The sequence below is a fragment of the Oryx dammah genome, unplaced genomic scaffold, assembly GCF_014754425.2.
Source record: "Oryx dammah isolate SB20612 unplaced genomic scaffold, SCBI_Odam_1.1 HiC_scaffold_12, whole genome shotgun sequence".
Taxonomy (NCBI): domain Eukaryota; kingdom Metazoa; phylum Chordata; class Mammalia; order Artiodactyla; family Bovidae; genus Oryx; species Oryx dammah.
Genome location: NW_024070196.1, coordinates 7,561,957 through 7,588,509, shown reverse-complemented (window position 1 = coordinate 7,588,509; position 26,553 = coordinate 7,561,957). Strand labels below are relative to the sequence as shown.

General features: G+C 40.7%; 1 protein-coding gene across 5 annotated transcripts in view; it reads right to left on the bottom strand.

The window, feature by feature from the left end:
* LRBA (LPS responsive beige-like anchor protein) overlaps positions 1-26,553 on the bottom strand; it is a 748,625-nt gene continuing 722,072 nt past the window's right edge. For 4 of the 5 annotated variants that reach the window (XM_040251452.1, XM_040251455.1, XM_040251454.1 and 1 more), the window contains exons 54-57: positions 13,240-13,341; positions 9,993-10,189; positions 5,322-5,473; positions 12-1,119 (exon numbers count right to left, since the gene is read on the bottom strand). In XM_040251452.1, coding sequence (XP_040107386.1) covers positions 1,029-1,119; positions 5,322-5,473; positions 9,993-10,189; positions 13,240-13,341 — 542 coding nt within the window. In that variant the 3' untranslated portion in view covers positions 12-1,028. Of the gene's footprint in view, positions 1,120-5,321; positions 5,474-9,992; positions 10,190-13,239; positions 13,342-26,553 lie in introns of all 5 variants that reach the window. The other variant, XM_040251453.1, reaches the window with a different exon arrangement.

The window sequence follows — 26,553 nt, the reverse complement described above, 5'->3', positions numbered from 1 at the left end:
TCAGTTTCAACTCAGAGTTCACAACTTACAAAGTATTTATTTATGCCATACAGACCTTTTTTCAGATATTTTTCACAGAATTCCACACAGCAATCGACTAGAAAAGTAGAATTCTACAACACCAAAATAACATGTTCGTAGTACAAATCGCTAATCAAAAGGAAGAGGAAGATTGTTTAATAACAAATAGAAGGTAAAACAAGGGTTGCTTCACACAGCACCCAGTAGCCACAGGGCTCAGCCTCAGTATGGGGGCACAGTCAACCCTCAGGGTGAGCTTTGGTACTTACTTGCATTTACTTTAAAAGAAAAACAAAGGGCTGAGCCCAAGAACATCTCCATCATTTCGTTCTGATCTGCTATGAGGACAGATGAAGAAAACACTGCAATATTTCACACTTGCTAGAACAGTAGGTCCTTTAAGATGACCACACAATAAAATAAGCCTCCCCCAAACCATAATTTTCTAGGTCTAAAACATGCTTGAAAGATAATATTGATAGAAATAATTCATTGAGATGTTTCAAATTACATTTACCATAATTTAAACATGACTATTTAAATCCCAGAAATTTCCGTGCTGAAGAAGCACAGTTGTTTGGAAAAATACAGAACCCAAAGTACAGCATAAAATTCCCGTGTCCCAGGATTATAACCCATTTCCTTCTTGTTAAAATCATACATTCTCAAGATTACAGATAAATGGGAAGTGATTTTTCATATATAACTAGAATAAGTGGGTTTACTCACTCCACTCTTTCTGTAATTGGTGAAAATAGACTTCTCATTATGACTAAAAATATAGATTTTTTTAAAACTACAGAACCCAGCAGCCAGTTTTCTGCTTTGCTATTCCCCCCCAAAAAGTCAAGCAAAGTCTACAAAAATAGCAATTAACTTTAAAAAATATTTTGCTTCTTGGAGCAAATTGAAGTTACATTCGGATGTGATAGCTATTTCTAAGAGAAAGCTGCTCAGGGCACTTCCTGTGCTGGGGCTGGGGGCACGGCTGAGCCCAGCTGTCACCGTCAGTAGCGGCTTTGGTACTCGTGGTGCCACCGGTTAAAGTCGTTGTAGAACAGAACAATGCTTCCTGAGGCCATGCCAGCGATGATGCACCTGGGAGGGGCAGAGAGAGGAGGCGCTTACAAACCCAGGATCTCGAAAGGAAGGCCTGCCGCCCCGGAGCCACGCAGTAAATACAGCAGATGGCAGCCAGACCTAGTTTGGGAGGTTCGTGGTATGTTTTCTGATAACTAAAATGCAGTCTTGGGTAAGCTCAGGGTCCTACCTCTGTCACTCTGCAAGGGTCCAAGCCACAGCTTGCCTTTATATTGAAAGTACAGCCAGTATGTGCAGGATGAGTCACAAACCTGAACAGACTAGCCATTTCTGAGGCAGGGAGGCTGGGCAAGTGAATTCTGTATATTAGGTATCAGAAGGAAAATAATGACGATCTCAAAGCAGCTGTTGGTGGAGGATCAATCACAGAGGTATTTGCCATGTACCAAATGAAAGAAGACTAAGAAATCAGTGTTGGGCACGGTTTCGGCTGTGCTCTGCGGACCACCACACTGCGTCCACCTTGCTGAGGGTCGCCACCCACTGACGTGCTCACTGCAGGAGCTGCGCCTGCTTCCCCCCCGGCCCCGAGCAGGTGGTGCAGGCAAGAGATGGAGCAGTAAGACAGGCAGTGCAGAGCGGCCTCTCTGGGAGGCAGACGCCTGTTTATCATCTTAGACCCTCCTCTGTTTAACCCTCTCTGTCTCAGGTTTGGTTAGGACAGTCCTTAGAGGTCATCCTTAGCAGCGCCTCGTATCGAAATTAGGGACTAAAATGTGTCACAACAAAAACCCAACTAAAGGCAGCAATGAGGATATGAGGGGCAAAAAAGCACTGAGACGTGTAGAAAGCAAATAATACAATGGCAAGAGTCTTTCCCTATCGGTAATTACTTTACGTGTAAGGTGATTAAATTCTCCAATCAGGAGGCAGAGAGACTGGCAAAATGAATAAAGATGTGATCAAACTATATATTGTGTACCAGAGACTCACTGATCTATAAAGACAAACAGGTTGAAGGGATGGAAAAAGATATTCTATGCAAATAATAATGAAAACGGAGCTACAGTGGCTATACTAATATCAGACAAAATAGGTTTTAAGTTATAAGAGACAAAGAAGGATGCTATATAGCAATGATAAAAGGTGTCAATTCATCAAAAGTATATAGCAATTACAAACATATGAACAAACAGCACGCTCAAGACGTATGGAACTAACACTGACAGAACTGGAGAGAGAAGCAGTTCTACAGTAATAGTTGGAAACTTCAGTAATGGGTAGAACCACCAGAAGGAAGGAAGCAAATTATTCAACAGTATCTGAACAATACTAAAAACCAGGTGGGCCTAAGACACATATAAACATTCACCCAACACAGTATGCACAGTGGACATTCTCCAAGATAAGCCATATGGTAGAGCACAAAACACTTTAAATACATTTTAAAAAGATTGAAATCATACAAAGTATTTTTCCTAATCACAACAGAATTAAACTAGACATCAGTAACAGAAGGAAAGTTGGTTAAGTTTGACCTGATAGGTCAAAGGAAAAGTCTCTAGGGAAATTAGAAAGTACCAAGACAAATGAAATCAAAACAACAAGCCGAACCTTACAGGATGCAGCAAAACCAGTGCTAAAAGGGAAATTTATAGCTGTAAACACAGATACTTAAAAAATATGTCAATCAGTAACCTAATTCTACACCTTAAAGAACAAGAGAAAGGTGCCAAGTAAACCCAAAGCTAAGCAGGAATGAAACAGTAAAAACCAGAATGGGAATAGAAGACAGACAGAAAAATCAAAGGCAAATTGGTTCTCTGAAAAGGTAAATAAAATCAAATTATGAAAAATCATAAAGTGGAGACATTATTACCAATTATATAGAAATAGAAGGATTATCAGAGTACTAGGAACATCCATATGCCAACAAATAGGATAATCTAGATGAAATGGAAAAGTTCTTAGAAACACTCATTATTCCACAATTTAATCATGAAGAGAAAATCTGAATAGACATAGCTAGTAATGAGACTGAATCAGTAATTACAACCCTCTCATTACTGAGAACTTCACCAGAGACGTCTACCACACATTTAAAAAAGAATTAACACCAAACACTTTAAAAAACTAAACAGAACACTTCCTAAGTCATTCAATAAGGCCGACACACCCTGATATCAAAATGAAACAGACACTACAAGAAATGAAATTACAGACTATTATCCCTATGATTACTTATACAAAAATCTTTAACAAACACCAGCAAACCAAATTCAGTAGCATATTATGACGATTATATACCATGAAGAAAGTGGGATTTATTCTTGGAATATAAGGATTGTTTCAATTTTTGTTTGATATACAAAAATTAATTGTAATATATCACAGCAATAGAATTAAAAACAAAAAATCCCATGTGAGAAAAGGCATTTGACAAAATCCAACATCCTTTCGTGATTAAAAAAAAACAACTAAGACCAGATGGACAGTACCTTAACACAATAAAGGGCATTTATGAAAAATTTTCTAGCTAACATTATACTCGGTGAACACTGAAAGTTTTTCCCCTCTTACTGGGAATAAGACAAGGATACCTGCTTTCACCACTTCTAGTCAATATAGTATGAACAGCCCCAGCCAAAGCAATTAGGCAAGGAAAAGAAATAAAGGAATCTAAATTTCAAGGGTGTCCAAACAGCCAAAACAATCTCAATAAAGCACAACAGAATTGGATATCTCACACTTTCTGATTTCAAAACTTACTATAAGAATTGAAAGAGATACGTGTACCCCAATGTTCATCACAGCACTGTTTATAATAGCCAGGACATGGAAGCAACCTAGATGCCCACTGGCGGACAAATGGATAAGAAAGCTGTGGTATATATACACAATGGAATATTACTCAGCCATTAAAAAATGCATTTGAATCAGTTCTAATGAGGTGGATGAAACTGGAGCCTATTATACAGAATGAAGTAAGCCAGAAAGAAAAACACCAATACAGTATACTAACACATATATATGGAATTTAGAAAGATGGTAACAATAACCCTGTATGTGAGACAGCAGAAGAGACACAGATGTAAAGACCAGACTTTGGGACTCTGTGGGAGAGGGCGAGGGTGGGATGATTACAGATCGCCAGTCCAGGTTCTATGCATGAGACAAGGCGCTCGGGGCTGGTGCACTGGGATGACCCTGAGGGATGGGATGGGGAGGGAGGTGGGAGGGGGGTTCAGGACGGGGAACATATGTACACCCGTGGCGGATTCATGTCGATGTTTGGCAAAAACCATCACAATATTGTAATTAGCCTCCAATAAAAATAAATTTAAAAAAACCTTACTATAAAGGTATAGTAATCAAAACAGTGTGGTATTGGCTTAGAGACAGATATGCAGACCAGCAGAATAGAAACCAGAAAAACCTCTCACATATACGGACAGTCATTTCAACAAACAGTGCTGGGAAACTGACACCCACATGCAAAAGAATGATCATATACAAATATTAATTAAAAATGCATCAAAAGGTAGACATGAGTTAAAACTACAGAATGCTTAGAAAATATAGAGGAAAAACTTCAAGACATTGACTTTTGCAATGATCTTGGATATAACACTGAAAGCATAGGCAGTAACAGAAAAAATAAATTAGACTTCATTAAAAAAAGGATTTTGCATATCAAAAGACACTGTGAGACGAAATAATGAAAAAGTTTTGGAAATTGATAGTGGTGATAGTTGTGAGTATCCTTGATGTCACTGAATTATGCAGCACCAAAAATAGTTTAAGTAGTAAGTTTTATGTATACTTTATCACAATAAAGATGTTAAAAACTAAAATGAGAGACTATATTAAGAAGAAATAAGATGTTAGATAAAGACTGTCTCCCCAAAATGAAGGTTTTAGGAAATAAGCCAGATTTCTCAATGGAATCATTATGGAACAGATGGCATGTCACAAGAAATTTCGTTTAAGAAAAAAAGGTACTTTAAGAGTATAGAAACTTTACAGCAATGTAACTGGAGCCTTTGTTACTTAAATCCTGTCTAACCCTAGACAAGATAGCCTCTGTCCACAATTGGCAATGTCATCAAAGAAAAACATGCTTTTTAAAGAGTATCTTGGAAATTCCAATACTCACTGGCTTCTTCAATGGCACTGGTGACCTGCCACAGCCCAGCCCATCTACATAAATCCCTGGACAGATTTTAACACCACCAGTACAGCCCCCGTTCCAGTGTTACCTCTGGTCGTAAGACAGGGCCATGGCCCGGATCCCGGCATCGCAGCCTGGATAGGCGAACAGCTGCTTGAGGTCAGACACCTGCCAGACCATGAGCACACCGTTGTCCCCTCCGGTGAGCAGGTACTGCCCATCCCGGCTCAGCTGGATGGCCTGGGGAGACACAGCAGCGTTCAGCAGGGTCGGGGCTCCAGGAAAGCCTGCCCGCCCCAGCCCGCACCTCTGAGTAATTCGACATGAAGCCAGCTACTATGGCGTAGGGAGAAGGGAGGGAGTGTGTGTGTTCCTGAGTAGTTTTCAGGAAATCACGAGTCACAGAAGACTTTTGGTGCTTTTCAAAAATCATACGGGCAAAGGTAGGCAGTGCTTTTTCTTTCTATCTTTTTTTAAAATTTGTGCTTTTTAAGGATGAGGTGCCAAACTCTTCCAACTCTACAAATACCAATTAAACGGTGTGTGTTGTGAACGGAGACCTGGGCTCTGAAATAAGGAGCTTCCTGGCACCTCTGCATTCACTGTGGACACGCCAAGCTACCAAGGCTGGGCAGATGGTGCTAGCTGACATCACGTCCCCCGTCATAAAAACACTGCCGCCCTGGGGGCCTGACCCCACAGGAGACCACCTACAGCTCAAGCACCCTTGCTGCTGCTGCGTCGCTCTGCTTTACAGCAGTTGGGACGCCAACTTGGTAAGGAAACACAACTCCCAGGGTAAAGCCAGTTGAAGCATTTTCTTCTTGCTTCAGGACTGACTGCTTTCTGCCGGTGCTAAACTCGAAGGGCAGACATGTAATTTGCTCTGTAATCCTGTCAAACCCACCGAAGGCAGGTCACTGCCTGTTTTTCTATGACTTTTTACATGTTTCTTCCTGGTTGGAAAAAAATCAAATATTTCATGACATATGAAAATAATATCAATTCTAAATCTCAGTGTCCATAAGTAAGGGCTGTTAGGACAAAGCCACACCCATTCATTTCTGGCTACTTTATTTATTTATTTATTTTTTTACGGAGGAAGTGTGCCTGCTCCTGACCGAAAAGGTCACTCCCTATTCCAAGAGCAGATCCCACTGCCCCTTCCTCTCCTCTGGCTCCCTGCTCTGCAAACCTTCTTCTCCCGGCTCATTAAGACACACACTTCCTTTCTTTAGCTGGAGGGCATTGGGAGTTCTAAAAGTTACTAGAAAAACCTATAATCTTATGTCCACCTGGACACAGTCAATGTGGGAATCCAGATGGCAAGCCAGAAAGAAAATATCTACCTTCTGAAAAATATATTTACATTGTTCTGCACTCAGAGTTTTAGGATAGTTGCCTTACGTTTTCAAGCTACCCTTTTACCACAGAAAAAAAAATTTTTTTTAATTACAGTTTTCTGTAAGGACTGTTTCATAGCCATTCAAATTCACATGAAAGTAAATGTAAACTTTTAGAGGTCTCTTAAATATAGCTTATTTTCAAAAACATAAAAATATAGCTAAGAAATCACAACCCATGGGCAGAAGATAGTTACATGTAAGAAGTATTTTCTAAATTTTAACCAATACAAATAATAAGATTTTTCAATGTAAGTAAAACCCAATATCCTTCCCCCATTCATTTCACAAACAGCACTCTCCAGGGAGTTATCTTGGAAATGAAGACTACTACAAATAATTATTTGCCACACTTATAAAATTCAGTGGATGAAAACCCATTGACCTTGTCGCTGTGGTTCACTTGAGTTTTATACTTGAGGCTTTTTACTGGATAAGTGCTATATTAAAACATAAATTAAAACCATTAATCTTTAATTCTTTGTCCTAGAGTAAAAACTCCTTAATCCCAGTTCTGTGTTGAAATAAGTAAAACCTGGACTTCCAGGACTATACTTTTATCCACATCTAAAACATTCTAATAAACCAGATGCCTTCCAAAGTTAAAAAATATTTTGTTGGCCCTTCTCACGAGGGACTTGTCAAGTTTCCCTGGCGATAAGATCCAGGGGGGCGTTTCCTGAACAGCACCCCATCTCCCCCCAACCCCAGTGGGGTTCTTGATCTCATGAGCCTCCTGAGTGTCAAGGCTGGGCTGAGACTCTAGATGTTAGGAGGGCCCTGGAAACACGTGAACATCAGTCTTTGGACTCCTGAGAGCGTGGACAACACTGGCTGCCCTGGTTTCCAGGAGGGACCAGCGGGCCCCAGCCATCTGCTGGCAACAATCACATCTGAAGACACAGCTTCCTCAGGAAGAGAAAATAAATGAGTTCCTATGGTGAAATGGTGGTGGGCCTTTGTTTAGGAGAATGTAACTGCTGCTCCGTACGGGCTGCCCACTTAAATTTAAGCTCTTCATTAAGACATCTAAACACTGCCTGGTTGCTGTGCCCAGATATGTTAACCAAACACCACAGCGCAATCTGGCATCTAAATAAAAACAGGTGGGAGGCCTTGATGAGGGCCGAGGTTCCGCAGGCCGCCTGCCTACAGGGTTCTTGCTATTTCAAAGAAACTTCATTTCTGGTCTGAGCTAACGACTAATTTGTTTCCACGGTCTCCCCCCTTAGACAGGCTCCGACTGAGGACGGAGGTGGAGAGTGTCGCTCTGTGATGCCTCTTGCTCCCAGCCTGTGGTGGCTTTCCATCCTTCCCAAGGCAGTCAGCTACGAAAGGGTGGGTCTCTGGGGCTGGGCACGGGCGGTGCTCATTTTAGGCAAGCGCACTTTAATCACACACTTGCCACTTACAAGTTAGTATGATAAAGTACAGGCGTGCTGGGGAAAAGGCGATAGATTGTTTAAGCCTAAAATCCAGGGGGAAATATTACTGAGGAAAAAACACAACGGCCACAGGGCAGAGAGGAAAAGCGTGTGTGTGAGAACAGTGAGCAGAAAGCCTCCAACTGCTGCCTGGAGGAGCTTCCCGGAACCTTTGGTACTGACTGAAAGGCCACAGAAATTGTTTTAGCCAGCTAGGGATTTCAAATTACTTTACAGATTTATTAGTGTAGCTGACAATATAATCGCAACTCAAAGTGACAGATTATCAACATTATTATCGTAAAGAAAAGAGGAAAGGAAAACCCTCTGATGTGTACTTGGTTTAAATGAAGGGAGGGAAAAATAAAAAGCAGAGTGTGAGCGTCTGTGTGTGCAGGGCGGGCAAAATGCACTGAAGAAAATTCCCAGAGAGAAGAGGAGAGCAAAGAGGAAAGCTATTTACTGAATTAGCAAGCCATCCTGGAGAATTCCCTAGTGCTCCAGTGGTTAAGACCCCACTCTTTCATTGCTGAGGGCACAGGTTCGATCCCTGGTTGGGGGAACTAAGTTGCTTAGTGCAGCCAAAAACTAAAAAAAAAAACTCAATCCATGAAAAAAAGGAAAATAAATCATCCTAGGATATAGCAGCGGCAAGTGCCTTCGGTCTGATCAGTGCCATCTATATTTAGGGTTTCTGTTTCTTAATGGGCTTCCCTGGTGGCTTGGATGGTAGAGTCTGGCTGCAATGCGGGAGGCCAGGGTTCAATCCCTGGGTCAGGAAGATCCCCTGGAGAAGGAAACCCACTCTAGTATTCTTGCCTGGAGAATTCCATGGACAGAGGAGCCTGGTGGGCTACAGTCTAAGGGGCTGCAAAGAGTCGGACACGACTGAGCGACTAACACTCTCTCTTACTCCTTAGTACTTCCTGATCCCAATATTTATAGGAGAAAAGAGATCAGACTAGATGCGGGAAAACTGCGAGAATGTATGTCACCTAAGTCACTCCAGGTCAGGAGTAGCCATGAGTACAGTGGCCAGAACTAACTTACACCACACTCAGAGGGCTGAGGCTTCTGCGGCCTTCTGCCCACCCCCAACACATCCTGCCCCTTCACTGTGGGCAGGTCACATGCCCCTCCAACCTTATCTCAGGAAATACAAGGGATAAGGTAAAACGAAACTTAACTTGCACCGAGAAGTCTGGAGATGTGAAAAGAAGGACCTTGAAAACATAGCCTTTCCGAGAGCAGTCCTTACTCTTCTCTTCACCCTCTAATACTCATGGAGTCCTATCCTGAAAATGAAGGAAGACCCAGGAGGGTCCACAGGGTCGTCTCTTGTACACCAAAAGTGAAAAATCATTTGTCGGATTCACATCATAATTTGAAGCACAACTTCCTTAACTTGGTGTGTTTGGGTCTTGTTATCCACACAGAAGTCAAGTCTGCAATTATATGCTAGTCCTAAAGCATCGTAATCCCTACCATTCCCACCATCAGCCTGTTCAAGTGTAAAGGGAGCCAGTTTTAGGGTACTCTAAAGGCACTATTTTAGCTTTGATACTCAGGAAACAGCACTGTGCAGTTAACATTCTTAGGTTAAAAAACAAAAACAAAAAAATAATGAGCAGTGCCACTGAGAGCCACCCAGAATGGTTTCAGATCTAAGAATAGCCCTCTGCTGAAGGCTCCTCCCGGCTTCACTGCACGACCTGGACTGCAGGCTGGGCACACAGTTGGCACGGCGGGACAGGCTGGGCTCTGGGAAGCAGACACTCCCGTCCAGGTGCTACCGGGTGATTCTCTCTCGGGTAAGAAAGGAGGCCCTTGGTGTCAAAACACAGAGGGTTCTTCGGGACCTTTCTGCCTCCTCACTCAACTCTGCGCTGAGGTAAAAGCACAGACCCTGAGGAGTCTGTGTGGAACACTTACCCTTATGTTATCGTCGGTCTCCGTGGCGGCCTGCAGCTTTCCGTTCACACTGAACGTACAGAAGGAGCCATTCTCATAGAATATGACACAGTGGCCCTCTCTTGACGCCTGAATGAGTTTTGGTTTCAGGCAGTTTTCTGGACCCTCCAAAGTCCTTAACAAGTCTCCATTCATGGAATGTATGAGACATGGTCCCTCTGAGAAAACAGAAACAAAAGGCAAAATGAAGCTTTTTCCTAAGAACAGACAAAAGTGATCTGACTCTCGAGCACAGATCAAACAGGATGTCAGTACCATATCACAGCTGCAGAAAGACTGAAAAAGATATCAGTTATTTTGTAAAATCAGCATGTCAGCCAGATCTCACCTTCCACTTGGGAGATAACAGTCATACATGTTCAATTTCACATCGCAAGAAACAGGAAATTACTTGTGAAATTCATTATGCCCAGAGATGATAAAAAAAAAAAAACTGGAGGAATTCAGAAAGGAACAGGACAAACTTCAAATCCTAGAAGAGCTTCCAGGAAGGCTGGGCCTCAGTTGAACATGGGCTGCCATGAGGCACAAGATGGCCGTCTGTGACCTTCGCTGCATCTCACAGGGGCCTGGGTGGGGGCGGCGTTGAAGGCTCAGTAAGGAAGGTGAAGAGACTGCCGAGCAGCCCACACGTAGCGGTGCTGTTCCATCTTTACCGAGTGCCTGCTGCATGCAGTGCAAAGGAGGAGCAGGTAACCAAAACTGCCCGTGTGATGAGCAGGTCCTAAGAAATGTCTCGTTGGATAAACAAGGTAACTAGACTACAGGCCCACTTTTCTCTAAATTATTCCGTCTACATGGACTCATTCCCGGTCCCTACGTGACTACTAAGGCACGCCTCTCAGCTTTCTCTTGACCACTCAGGGAGTTGGTAAGTTTTCAGCATCCTCACCATAAATACACAAGGCAGTGTTTGCCCTGCATGGGTCCGGCAGGCGTGGATTTCAGTCATCACTCTAAATGACCTCAGCCTCGGTTCAGATTTCAGTTAACACAGGAACTGCATAAGGTACACACTCCATAACCAGCTCTTCAGCCCACAAACGACTATAAATAACAGGCCGGCTTCTCTCAAAGTCTGTTGGTGACCCCGTGTCCGTGACTCAGCTTACCCACAGACAGCAGGCCCTGTAGTTCTGTTGCCTCCTTGTCGCCAGGGACAGGACTATCTGGCATTTTACAAAAACGGATGATCAAAAGAGGACAGGGGCCAGCAAAGATGACTCTGCCATAAGGACATGCTGGAAGTGACATCTGAAGCAAACCCACATGGATTTAGAGAGGACAGAGCTGGCCGTGGGTGTTGGCATCACTTAGAGGCTGTGGGTGCGCAGCCCCAGGGAGTGAGTGAAGGTGGTCTCACCGACCTAAGTTAGGAAAGTGGCTTATTAAACATGAGGATACCCTGGGAGTGGGGCCAGCAGGAACCTTTACATTAAAGGAAACCAAGGAGATGTTTCATGATACTGAAAGCAGAGAAGATAACATGTTGGAAGCTGATCCAAACTGAGGAAGGGGTCTGACAGCTGGTCAAGGCGTCCAGAAGATGCTCACCCCTTACCTTCCATGACATGGAGAGGAAGGGGCAAGCACTGTCACAGCACTCGTATTTTTCATTCTCAGTGTTTCTAATGTTTTAAATTACTGTGTACTAAGTAAATGTGAAGAGTTGGCTCATTAGAAAAGACTCTGATGCTGGGAGGAATTGGGGGCAGGAGAAGGGGACGACAGAGGATGAGATGGCTGGGTGGCATCACTCGATGGATGTGAGTCTGAGTGAACTCCGGGAGTTGGTGATGACAGGGAGGCCTGGCGTGCTGCGATTCATGGGGTCGCAAAGAGTCGGACACGACTGAGCGACTGGACTGAAGTAAATGTTTTACTTGATTTTTATGTCCATAGATGTGTATTACGTATGTATATGCGCTCAGTCGTATCCAACTCTGCTGCCTCGTGGACTGTAGCTCACCAGGCTCCTCTGTCCATGGGATTCTCCAGGCAAGAATACTGGAGCGAGTTGCCATTCTCACCTCCAGGGAAATGATCCTGACCTGGGGATCAAACCTACGTCTCCTGCATAGCAGGCAGATTCTTTACCACTGAGTCACCGGGGAAGCCCATGTATGTATATGTGTATGTATGAAACTGAACAAGAGAATTTTAAATGTTTTGATAAAAAATTTAAAAGCCACAGAACAGCCATAAAATTTCCAACTGATTATTAATCATAATATTTCCCATTTAAATGACTGATTTTTAATCTTTGCATGAAACCATGAAAGATGTCCAGTTTGGATCACATATAGTCCAAGAACTCATGTTAGCTCAGGATAAATAAAATACTGGGTATAAAAAGCAGTTATAGAATTCTTCCCATCATTATTATTGTTTCATTATTTTGACCAACTAGGTTTTAAATACCAATATTGAACTAATACGTCTTGTTAGCTAGATAAAGTATTATAGTTCAAGGCACAGGTAAGGTGACTCAAGAACTCTATGCCTCCCCATCAGATCAGCCTAAGAGAGATGTGATTGCATTTTGTATGTTCAGAGCTGAGTTCAGGGCAGCGGGACAGAGAGATGAACAGATTATTACAACTGGATGAAAGTGAACTGGAAACTGCCCTGCTCCGGGTCAGACGCTGATCAGTGTGTGTGCTCTTGGAGAGCGTGCTTAACACCTTTGGCCAGAACACAGGAGATACTTTGAGGGAGACCCTCGGGCAAACCAGCTGAAGTATTTTTCCACTCCATTCTCAATGCCATCTCGTTCAGAGATTTGGAAGGAAAGACAGACTGGGTCGGGAAGTTCCGTTCAGGTATGGGATGGAAGCCAGCCCCGTCAGAATCTAGAAGAATAAACAAACACACAAAGATGCTCCTGTCCTCGCCTCGCTCTCCAGAGCAATGCTGTGGAACAGGGCTTTCTGCCATGATGGAAAAGTTCCCTTTCTGGGCTGTCCGACACCACAGTCCCTAGTCATGGGTGAATACTGAGCCCCTGCAATGTGGTCAGGGCCACCAGGGAACTGAACTGCAAATTTTATTTCACTTCAGTTAATGTGAACAGTTATGGTCTGCCATGTGACTAACAGCCCCTGTGACAGCACAGCTTCAGGAAAAAAGGCACCAAGTTCATCTTTGGCAATCTGTTACTAGCAGACACCAAAACGCGCACTCATTCGTGAAGGTCCCGCAGGGTTACCTCTGGAGCCGCTTAGCACGAGGCCGAGCTCCGCGCAGACTGCAGCACAAGTGACCTCATAGTCGTGGCCTGTCAGAATGGCCCGGGGAGTGGCGGTCTCACCTTTTGGGGGGAAAAAGAAAGAACAAATTAATTCAAGTTCATGTGAGGGTGACCTCCCTCTACTCAGATTAAATCACCAATAATTTGCTCCTCATACCCCTGATGCCTAATCTTTAATTTACAGCTTTGGAAAGAAATGTGTGTCAGCTGCTCAGTCATGTCCAACCCTTTTGTGACCCCATGGACTGTAGCTCACCAGGTTCCTCTGTCCATGAGGATTCTCCAGGCAAGAATGCTGGAGTGGGTTGCCATGCTCTCCTCCAGGCGGTCTTCTTGATCTAAGGATTTAATCCAGGTCTCCTGCATTTGCACGCAGGTTCGTTACTGCCTGAGCCACCAGGGACTTTGACCCCAAACCCTACTTTTAGGTGATGATCTAGACTCTATGCTAGAGTTTCAGAAGCCCAGGTTGCTAAATTTCTAAGCTTTACATGATGATCAAACAATGATAGTTTAAAACGGAAAAAATAACACAAAAATCTGCATTATAACTGCCTCCGATACTTTTGCAAATATATATATGAGCCCTCTGATGAGATGATCTGTGGATGAATAATAATAAAGTACGGAATGTGGTGGCTTCCTCTCCCCACCCCGTCAGCTCGCCCTCCTCCTCCTGGGCCACTGAGACCCTTGCCTTGGTGAAGACGGTCTGAACTGCATTCATGGTGTCTTGAAGCAGCTCAGTTCAGTTTAGTCATGCAGTCGTGTCCGACTCTTTGCAACCCCATGAACTGCAGCACGCCAGGCTTCCCTGTCCTTCATCATCTCAAACTCATGTCAGTTGAGTTGGTGATGCCATCCAACCATCTCATCCTCTGTCATCCCCTTCTCCTCCTGCCTTCAATCTTTCCCAGGATCAGGGTCTTTTCCAGTGAGTCAGTTCTTCCCATCAGGTGGCCAAAGGATTGGAGTTTCAGCTTCAGCATCAGTCCTTCCAATGAATATTCAGGATTGATTTCCTTTAAGATTGACTGGTTTGATTTCCTTGCAGTCCAAGGGACTCTCAAGAGTCTTCTCCAACATCACAATTCAAAAGCATCAATTCTTCGGTGCTCAGCTTTCTTTATAGTCCAACTCTCACATCCATACATGACCACTGGAAAAACCATACCTTTGACTAGATGGACCTTCGTCAGCAAAGTAATGCCTCTGCTTTTTAATACGCTGTCTAGGTTGGTCATAGCTTTTCTTCCAAGGAGCAAACGTCTTTTAATTTCATGGCTGCAGTCACCGTCTGAAATGATTTTGGAGCCCAAGAAAATAAAGTCTGTCACTATTTCCACTGTTTCCCCATCTATTTGCCATGAGGTGATGGGACCAGACGCCATGATCTTAGTTTTCTGAATGTTGAGTTTTAAGCCAACTTTTTCATCCTCCTCTTTCATTCATCTTTATCAAGAGGCTCCTCAGTTCCTCTTCGCTTTCTGCCATAAGGGTGGTGTCATCTGTGTGTTTGAGGTTATTGATTTTTCTCCCAGCAAGCTTGATTCCAGCTTGTCCTTCATCTAGCATCCAACAGATGTGGGTAATTTGATCTCTCTGGTTCCTCTGCCTTTTCTAAATCCAGCTTAAACATCTGGAAGTTCCTGGTTTATGTACTATTGAAGCCTAGCTTGGAGAATTTTGAGCATTGCTTTGCTAGTGTGTGAGATGAGTACAATTATGTAGTAGTTTGAGCATTCTTTGGCATTGCCTTTCTTTGGAATTGGAATGAAAACTGACCTTTTCCAGTCCTGTGGCCACTGCTAAATTTTCCAAATTTGCTGGCATATTGAGTGCAACACTTTCCCAGCATCATCTTTTAGGATTTGAAATAGCTCCACTGGAATTCCATCACCTCCACTAGCTTTGTTCGTAGTGATGCTTCCTAAGGCCCACTTGACTTTGCACTCCAGGATGTCTGGCTCCAGGTGAGTGATCACACCATTGTGTTATGACCAAATGCTGCTGGTCAAAAAATTAACTAGTGCTTTTTATGATGGTCAACATGTTCTCTGAAATGTCATGCAAATTTATGTACATGCCTGTGTTTTTGGGGGTGGGAGGAAGGAAAAGAGGTTTTCTTGACAGCACATTGACCCAAACCAGGAGAGCACCTCTTCTTTAAAGACAGTCTGTCTCTGTGCTCTGGGCCCCTCTGCCCCAGGAGCCTGCAGTTACTTCGCGTCTGTCTGGTCGTCTCACATAATGAACGCAGTGCGTTTACTGACTGCATGATGCAAGGTTAGGTCCCCACCGTGTCCTTCCTGGCTTTGGTGACTCTAGGTGCTTCTGAGTGAAAAGGCAGCATATCAAACTCTGCACCACACTGGCTGTGCTCCGTGCAGAGGCAGGAACTGGCTTGCATGCTGGGTGACTGACCAAGGGAGCCCTCAAATGACATACCAAAAGGTTAGGGGGTAAGTGCAACAAGGGCCTGGTTTCTTTGACTCAGTTTTAAAACTTTTGCGGGGAAAGAATGGGCTTCCCAGGTGGTGCTACTGGTAAAGAGCCTGCCTCCCAATGTAGGACATGTAAGAGACATGGGTTCGATCCCTGGGTTGGGAATATCCCCGGGAGCAGGGCATGGCAACCCACTCCAGTATTCTTGCCGGGAGAATCCCATGGACAGTGCGGCCTGGCAGGCTGTGGTCTATAGGGTTGCAAAGAGTTGGACACAACTGAAGTGACTTAGCATGCAGCAAGCATGCATGGGAAGAGAAACCCACCTTAATACAAAGTTAACTTCAGATTTTCCAAACCAGAAAGCATTTGTTACACAAGCAGCTTTTTTTTCCCCTTTAAAAGTATATAAATTTGTTAAGAAAAGAAGCAAATAATGCAAACCTGTCTGAACTACTTAACCTTCTGCTAGAGGTAAGTCTTGGCACTAAAAAGAGAAATAATTTTTAAAAGTTACCAATACTTTAGCCCTGATTCATGGTTTCTTCCCCTTTCTCAAGATGCTCTATATTCCACAAAAATACCATATAATGTTATATTGTTGAAATTAATGTCTATATCTATTGGCAACTTTTTTAAAATCAAGAATTAAAATCATTAAGATCTAAGGAATATATTTTCATTGTAATTGTTCCTTTTTGTTTTCATAAAGTATTATTTTCTGGGATGCTGTCACTTAAGCATGCCAATGCTAACTTTTTTGTTTGTTTGTTTTCTAGATCTAAGAGTATTTTCTCAGAGACATGGAGAGGAAATGAGAAGATTGCTATCAATTAGATTTCTTCAACTGAGAATTTTCTAAGACTGTAAAATTAAGAGTTTAGGAAGCCTCATGATTTATCCCATAAAGTGAATTAAGATATAAGCATTCTTTTTGTAAACTCATAATTAACATTTTTTAAACTATGCTTTATTGACAAATACTAGTTTCTAATAATCCACACCGTACCAATCATTTTTCCCTCCACACATCAGAACACACAGGCACATACTGTGTCATTTCAAAACCGAAAGAGATTTTTCTTTTCCTTGGGCTTGATCTCTAAATAAGGCCTGTTCAGCGCTAGGACTCTGGCTTCAAAGTTTGGCAAAATGTTTCCTAACCCAGGAAGCAGATTAGACAGCTCAGGAAATACAGGGGGGAGAAAGAGGAAAAGGAGAGAAAAAGAAAAGAAAAACAACAAATTGAAAGCATAAGGGCAAACTTACGATCATTGGGGTCTACTTAGGTAACTGGTTTCACTAGATTTTTTCCAGTTTAAAAAAAAAAAAAGCCCCTGCTACTGAACTTTCTTTCCCCCACTTCAGGAAACACACATTAACAACCTCTAAAAGTCCACATACAACAATATAAGAAGAGAGATCATTTCCTCTAAGAAAAGCTATTTCCAGTCTTGTTTAAAGACTAAACTTCGTATTATCCTTTACTGTATGGGGTGAAGATCGGATATTCTTTACATTTTCTCATTAAAAAATATGCTCAAAATAAATACTTGGATTTTTGTAAGTTTCTATAAACCGAATGTTTTACATATTACAATTTCACTGTAGCAAACAGAATTATACGATGTGAGATTTAAGTCCGACAGGTCCAAAGTGGTAAGTTCAACAGATATTTTGGGGACCCCTTGGAATGAAATTATGAAGGCTAGACGAGAGGATGGGGGAAGGGAAACGCAGGCTTCATGGTGGCTCACAGAATCGATTTATTGCTCGGTGGTTACATTATCCTGCAATATAGCAATAACATTCACAGATCGATAACAATACATATACATGTCTAGGTATATGTGTTTGCAAAGCCTAGAAAAGAAATCTGGGAACCATATAAGACTCTCACTGCAGCACTCAGCTAAATTTGCCCCTCCCACTACCTGTCAACACACAGAGTTAGTACCTAGCGGGGAAAATCAGCTCAAATAAGACAACACCGGCCACATATAACTTTTTCAAAGACTCCAAAGCTATGGCCATCTCTCATCGAAGTCTCTAAACTGAATATAGAGCAGGGGGAAAATGTCTTCTGAAAAACATCAGGTTAATTCTGTGATAAAAATTTGCAGTAGTTAGTGGATACAAAAAGTCTTCACTTTTGCTTTCTGAGACAGTGGGATCTACCAAAAGCTATAGATCATAAAGCAGAACAGATTCCCTTAAGAACCTTTTAAAGTCTTACTGCTTGAAAAACCGTCATGGCTTTCAATAAAGCTGAAGAGAAAAATTTATCTTGCTGCTAGTTTAAGGGGCTACACTTCAAACTCTTCTTAAAGAAAAATAAAAAGAGAAAGAGAATAGACTTCTTGGACTGCTTTGAAAAGCTTGAGCAATTACTTCAAAGGAAAGGGTGTCTTTGTCCGGAGAGCAGGTTTATGACTACTGATGCAAATCCTAACCAAAGGCTGAAAAGGACACTCAGTGCATCTTTATGGATGGCCTTAAAGGAAGATGAACAAGTCAAAGGAGATTAAAGACAGCCCAAATCCTGCCACAAACACCAGGACACATCAGTTTTTACAGATGTGCTTTTCTCAGTACATAACAGGGAATATCAGTTACTAACTTACAGACGCCATTATAACAACCCAAGTTTCATTTAAGCAGAACAAGAGCTCCATAATACCCATTAAGCATTTATATTGGACCTATGTTTTAAAATATTAGGTGAAATGTTTTACACCATTAGGCAGAATAACAAATGCTGCTATTAAATGTGTTTCTTTGGTGCTCTCATAACACTAAATGTATTTCTTCATCAAATGGACTCTGAACCACTTAAAGTTATACTTGAAAGAAGAGACGGAGGAAACTAATTTCTCTGGTATCCTGTTCATAAATATCCAATGAGAAAAATATTTCAAAAGATCTGTATCCATTAAGGCAAAGGGAATTAATAAGCCAGGTAAAAATAGCCCCGACACCTATTTCTGGCAAACTTTGACTTGCGTTTTTAAAAATGAATAAAGTTCTTGGTATTTTGGCCATCATCTCCTCAGTCTTAATGAAAATTAAATTACTTTCAAAAGGCACTGCAAAGTTCTCATTAACAGCTGAAGTACGTTGTTACTAGCAGAGAGAATCCACTTCATTCATTTACCATTTTCATACCATCTATCATGAAATGAAGAGGAGGTCAACATTTCCTTATTTTTAGTTTTATAGAAGTACAATTAACTCTTTCAATTAAAACTTAAGTTTAACTACTCCTGGGACAGAGGTTAACATTTCCCATTTGTTTACTCATTCACTTTAACTCCTTCACTTTAACGTAACATTTACTGAGTATTATGTGCAATGCACTGTGGAAACAAATGCAAGAAAATAGGACCCTGTATATGTAAATGATTTGATTTTAAATGGCCACTGGATAAGCTTTTGTTGACCCTACTATAAGCCTAATTATAAATATCTATTATTGGAAAGATCAAAAAGCTGCACTGAAGTCCAAACTATTACGACTTAATTTTTATACAAAATAAGTATTTACCATCAACTAATAAGGTTTTTAAATAAAAACAAACAATATAATTGTCCAGGTTAGCAAAAGCTAATACCCACCTGACCTCTTAGAGACATAAAACAAAATATGAAACCTTGCTTTAAAAAAAACCACTTCAATAGAGTATTTATTTTGAAAGAAAATGTAAATTTGTTTAAGGACCTAAATATATAATTATTACATATATACAGGTTTCAGAAAATCTAAGTACTATATATACTCGCCATTTCCTAAAACTGGATACTTCTGTTTTGCACATCTTTTATTCCATTTTAATTACATTTGATTACTATAAAGCATCCATCAATGAAAAAATTCATCTGAAAATTGAAGACTAAGCTTTTTCATGTGGCTCACCATAATGGTAAATCAAGAGAGGAAATGGTTTTTGTGAAGCAGATGAGGTTAGTTGTTAAATGTTTCTTTCTAATAACTTTCTATTTTTTCAATTGGAATGATAACACTACATTTTAATTATACAAAGAGAAATTATTTAAGACTTGGTCTATTTATACCATCTCTACCAACCTTTCCTCCTCTTTTCCTTTCATTATGGATTTTTTCCACTGTTTTGAAAACATGTTGATTTTGTTGAACATATACATTACAGAAAACAAGTCATGGCTGCATTTAGAATATTGACAACCAACAATAAAATCTGGTAGCTTCCTCTTGTAAATATTATTAGAATTATTAATATAAGACAGTATAATGTTGGTTTAAAACTCAATAATACTAAGTTCTTGATTTATAACCTTTCCCCTTTCTATGATATATACTATATATATATATATCATATAAATTTATATGAACTTATATAAAGAAAAGTTTATGACAATGGAATCATCTTCTAAGACTACATTAATAAGTGTACTTGTGTGAGTATATACCTACAATTGTATACATAAAGTATAATCCTAACATGTGTAATAGTATTTAAAAAGTACAAAACCTTACCATGACATTTTGTAAGAACTCAATACTAACTAGAGATTGCTAGAGGTAATAAAATTATCTTCTGCAAATACTAAGAGTGCTTTAGTGACAAAGTTGCATCAAATTTTCCACAGTTGATGATCCAATGAAATGAAATTTAAAATGCTGTCCGGTTTAGTAGGTAAGAATGGCGCTCCTGGCCTAGAGTGCCTGGGTTTGAATCCAGGCTCTATTTTGCTAGCTATGCTTCCCTTCCCTTGGGTTTTGAAGCTCATAGGTCTTACTAGAACGATGAAAACTATGAGAACTCAAATTCATGTCCATTGAGTCAGCGATGCTGTCCAACCATCTCATCCTCTGTTGCTCCCTTCTCCTTCTGCCCTCAACCTTTCCCAGCATCAGGGTCTTTTCTAAGGAGTCAGTTCTTTGTATTGGGTGGCCAAAGTATTAGAGCTTCAGCTTCAGCATTAGTCCTTCCAGTGAATATTAGTCCTTCCAGTTGATTTCCTTTTGGATTGACTTGTTTGATCTCCTTGCTGTCCAAGGGCTCTCAAGAGTCTTCTCTAGCACCCCAATTCGAAAGCATCAGTTCTTCGGCACTCAGCCTTCTTTCTGGTCCAACTCTCACACCCATACATGACTACTGGAAAAACCATAGCTTTGACTAGATGGACCTTTGTTGTCAAACTGATATCTCTGTTTTTTAATATGCTGTCTAGGCATAGAAAAAAGTCTGGAATGATAACTAGTACATGTAAGCAATCTCCTCCTGCCCTCAATCTAGTAAGTTCTCACAGTTCTAGAAAGATCTAGAAAGTAGAGGCATACTAATATTCTCTCTGTGCCTCATCTGTAAAACAAGGATAACAACAGGACTGGGCTGCCCAGGTGGCTCAGTGGTAAAGAATACGCCTGCCAATGAAGGAGACGCAAGAGATGTGGATTTGATCCCTGAGTTGGGAAGAGCCTCAGGAGAAGGAATCCCCACTCCAGTATTCTTACCTGGAGAATCTCATGGACAGAGGAACCTGGTGGGCTACAGACTGTGAGATTGCAAAGAGTCCAACACGACTGCACATACACACACACACTCAATACCAGGACTACCATGAGGATTAATGAGCTACTATGTAAAGTGCTGAAGCTGTGCCTACATGTAGGGAGCACTCAGTAAACACCAGCTAGCAGCAATAGGATGATGCATAGTTTCACCCTCTGTTGCACACACCTTTTTGTAGCAAAAGTACAATATCTGATCCTGTGACACATAAATACCAATTAGAAGTAGTTCTTATTACTATTTTTCCTGTCAGGGAGGAAAATATACCTTCATTTCTAGAAAGTAGACTATGATTTCTCCCATTCCTCTTTTTCTTAGATTCGCCAACCTTGTCTAACGCTCCATTTAATTCTGATATAGCCAGAGCATAGAGCTGAGAGCAGGAAGGGAAGGTACATTACAATAACTAGGTATTTTCCTACCCAGTAAAATCTATTTATTGTCTCTGACTATCAAAATTATATATGCTCATTATAAAGCATTCATATAATTTAGTAAATTATGAAGAATAAAATGAAAAAATGCCTCTAAGTTCCACTACCTAAAATGACCATTACTTACATTTACCAGTTATTATTATTTCTTTCTTGTGCTTTTTTTTTCTTTTTTCTTTTTTAAATATAAATTTATTTATTTTAATTGGAGGTTAATTACTTTACAATATTGTATTGGTTTTGCCATATGTCAACATAAATCCGCCACAGGTATACACGTGTTCCCCATCCTGAACCTCCTTCCCTCCTCCCTCCCTGTACCATCCTTCTGGGTCATCTCAGTGTACCACCCCCAAGCATCCAGTATCATGCATTGAACCAGTTATTATTTCAGACTTTTTTCTAGCCTAGACAGCATATTGAAAAGCAGAGACATCACTTTGACAACAAAGGTCCATATAGTCAGAGCTATGGCTTTTCCAGTAGTCAAGTATGGATGTGAGAGTTGGACCATAAAGAAGGCTGAGTGCCAAAGGATTGATGCTTTTGAACTGGGGTGCCAGAGAAGACTCTTGAGGGTCCCTCAGACAGCAAGGGGATCCAACCAGTCAATCCTAAAGGAAATCAACCCTGAATATTCATTGGAGGGACTGATGCTGAAACTGAAGCTCCAATACTCTGGCCACTTGATGCGATGAGCCAACTCCTTAGAAAAGACCCTGACGCTGGGAAAGGTTGAGGGCAGGAGGAGAAGTGGGCGACAGAGGATGAGATGGTTGGATGACATCGCTGACTCAATGGACATGAGTTTGAGCAGATTCTGGGAGACAGTGAAGGACAGGGAAGCCTGGTGTGCTCCAGTCCATAGGATCGTGAAGAGTTGCACAGACTGAGCAACTGAACAACAGCAATACACAGTATACAAAGTATCCACTTACCGACACAAATATTTAAAATAGTTTGGTGATCTCTTACACTTACCAATTCAGAGAGCATATACTTTCATGTCAATATCACAATTCATAATACATTAATGGCTATACAGTCTTCCATCATCTGGACACATCAAACTTTACTTGTGTACTTCTTTTATCCTAGTTTTTTCCAGATTTTTCACTTGCCAATTCCCCACAGACAGCCTTGTCTTTGGCTCTAATTCTTTGATAGCTTCTGTAGTTGCATATGTGTGTCTGGAAACATCAACATTATAAAACTCTGCCTCCAAAAAGAATGTAGATACTTAGAAAAGTTGTTGAAATCTTATCCATATTTGTTGATGTTTAATATTATGATTCTTATAAATACAAAAACAAAAATGGATAACTATTTTTTATCTATCTATCCTAAATATCCAAGTCACATAAAATTCTTTGTAATTTGTCCTCCTTAACATTTTTAACATTTGTTAAAGATACATAACTAAGGCATTAGTGAAAAGTATAGAGGATTTTCACATCTTTAGCAATTTGAAACACTTGGATTTGACACCAAAAGCAAAGACAACAAAAGCAAAAAATAAACAAGTGAGATTACATCAAGCTAAAAACCTCTGGACAGCAAAGGAAACGATCAACCAAGTGAAAAAGCAACAGATGGAATGGGGGAAAATATTTACAGATCATAATACCTGAAAAGGGTTAATATCCAAAACACAGGAAGGATTCACATAACTCAACATCAAGAGAACAATCTAACTTAAAAACGGACAGAGGATCTGAATAGACTTTTTTTTTTACAAAGAATACATACAGATGGCTAAGAAGTACAGAAAAGGGTAACTCAACATCACTTATAGCCAAGGAAATGCAAACCACAGTGAGATACCCTCACATCTGCTAGACTGGCTTTACGAAAAGGAGAAGAAATAACAAGCTTTGATAAGAAAGTGGAGAAAGGGGAATCCTTGTGCACTGTTGGTAGGAACGTAAATTGGTGCAAACACTATAGAAAACAGTATGCAGTTTCCTCAAAAAATTAAAACAGCAAGTTCACTTCTAGGTATAAACGAAAACACTAATTCACGAAGATCTTTGCACCCCATGTTCACGGCAACATTATTCACAATGGCCAAGACATGGAGATAGCCTAAGTATCCACTGCTGGATGAACGGACAGACGAAACACTACACACACACAGTGGAATGTTAGTCATAAAGAATAAGTGAAGCCTGCCATTTGTGGCTATATGGATAGACTTTAAGGGCATTATGATAAGTAAAATAAGTCAGACAAAGACAAATACTTTATGATCTCATTTATGTGTAGAACTTTAAAAACAAAAAACACTGACTTCAAAGATACAGAGAACAGACTGCCAGAGGTGGCTGCCAAAGGTGGAAAGTGGGCAAAACGGGCAACAGTGGTCTAAAGGTACAAACTCACTTACAAAATGAGTCAGTCTTGGGAATTTAATGTAGAGTATGGTGAATATAGTTAACAATCACGCTCAGTCACTCAGTTGTGTCCAACTCTTTTTGGCTCGATGGACTGTAGCCTGCCAGGCTCCTGTGTCTATGGGATTTCTCAGGCAATAACACTGGAGTAGATTGCCATTTCCTCCTCCAGGGGACCTTCCCGACCCAGGGATGGAACTCACATCTCCTCTGACTCCTGCACTGGCAGGCGGCTTCTTTTCCACTGACCCACCTGGGAAGCCCATTTAATAATACTATATTGTATATTTGAAAGTTGCTGAGAGAGTGGATCTTAAAAGTTCTCATGTCAGAAAAAAACAGTGTAGCTGTGTGGTGATGGATGTTATTTAGATACTGTGGTGATCCTTTGCAATTATACAAATATCATGATGTTGTACATCTGAAACGCATATAATGTTAGATGCCAACTATATCTCAATTAAAAAAACAGAAACTTCCCAACCCTGCTCACCCTGAGGAAATATAAAGCATTCTCTCAGCTGTAGAAAGTTGTAAGCTATGAGAATAAAAACTAAAAAGCTCAAGGGTCATGAAGACCTAAGCCATGAGAGGCAGAAGGAATTCTAAGGATTTTCTTCCCTGTGTAATTTGCTGTATGACTCAGGGAACTCAAACCAGGGTTCTCCCCAACCCAGAGGGAGTGGGGAGGGGTGGGAGGTAGGTTCAAGAGGGAGGGGACATATGTATACCTACGGCTGATTCATGTTGATGTATGGCAGAAACTAATACCATATTGTAAAGCAATTACCCTTCCATTAAAAATAAATACATTTAATAATAAATAAAAGCAACAAAACAAAAACCACTTCAAATCCAAAATACAAAGTTTGACCAAACCCATTTGAATATGAAAAAAATTACTTTTAATAACAGGGCAACTGTAAAAGAAACCATCAGGGACATTTACTACCTAATTTCATATAAAAACGTGTCTCTGTTCACGAATTCTCAGGACTATCTAAAGCACAATGTAAGGTACATATGCACAAAGATGTCGTATAATTTCTCTAAAGCAGCAAACTCTTTGAAAGTCAACCTAATATGTTGTTGCAGGAGGTCTTCATTAACCATGTCCTTAGTAGTTCTACAATAATATACATCCCACACACAACATTCTAAAAGCAGAAGACTCCTGACTTTAGGCTTAAAAAAGGAAGAGAGGGGAGGAAGTAGCTTGAAATTTCAGAGTACATCCAGTCTCAGTTAAATGAGAGGAGACATAGTCACAGTTTTCTTTGAGAGCCTACACTTCATTGACTATAGAAAATTTGTAGCTTCTAGCTAATGGGTAATTCCCGCCGTTGTTTGAAATTAAATTTCCTATCTGAGCATAAAGTATTAGGCAATTTTCTTTGGTGTTGCACTATTAAAGTGTTCGTATGAAGATACCCAGTTCCAATTTGAAGGGATAAATCATCTGTTCTTCTGTTCTCATATTTATATGGCAAGAACCCATGGGTTGAATGGTAAAGTCATTTTTTCCTGCAACTAAACAAGGTAAATAAATGTGATATATTGGCACATCACCCCACCACTCTGCATATGGTGCACATTAAGGCTGTATTCATTTGCCATATGAATATAATTCCTTTTACCACATCTACTATTAGTTACAAGCAGTAAATACAGAGTTGTTTTGCTGGAACAGGAGGGCCTGCATTACATCATGGGGCACCAAACATCCTGGCCCTTCTGGAGAATTTCATAGACATAGTCTTAATGTCACCTGAACTTGAACACTGCCAACATATTGCTTCAAACCATGCTTGATGAATTCTTCAAGGAAAAAGGGGAAATACAGGGCAATCTTAGTGCAATAGCGCAAACCACAAGGAATGTTCTTGATGAGATATATATGGAAGAAGCCATGTTCTAGACAAAGAATCAGGTTGAGTCATATCCCAGATATAAAAAACCGTTTCAAACACTGCTTTCATAGTAGCTGTGAACATAAGGAAGCTAAAGTTAAAATATCATCCAAACAATTTCCTCCAACTGTAGCCTACTGAAGACCTGTGATTAATAAGATAAGAGTTCTTCTCATTACAAACTGTGATGCTTTGTTTCATTAGGTATATATCGTGCTTACTTTTTCCTTAAACAAAATATTGATTATAACAGTCCAAATCCAGGTTAGTGCAGGGCAAAAGAAGAAAGAATGTTATTTCTTTTACAAACTCATACAGTTCAACACAGATGTACATATCTTGACATTTTTGAACCATAAATACTACACCACAGGCAATTAAAACAAAGTACACCTGTTTTAACAAGTACTGATTTTCAGAGCTATCAAGCCCCCCAATGAGTCCAGCAGATGGCGCTCTAGGACGCTTACTTCTTGTATCACATCCACCTATATTCTGGCAAGACAAAGAATAAGGATTTATCGGTAGCTTCAGTAAA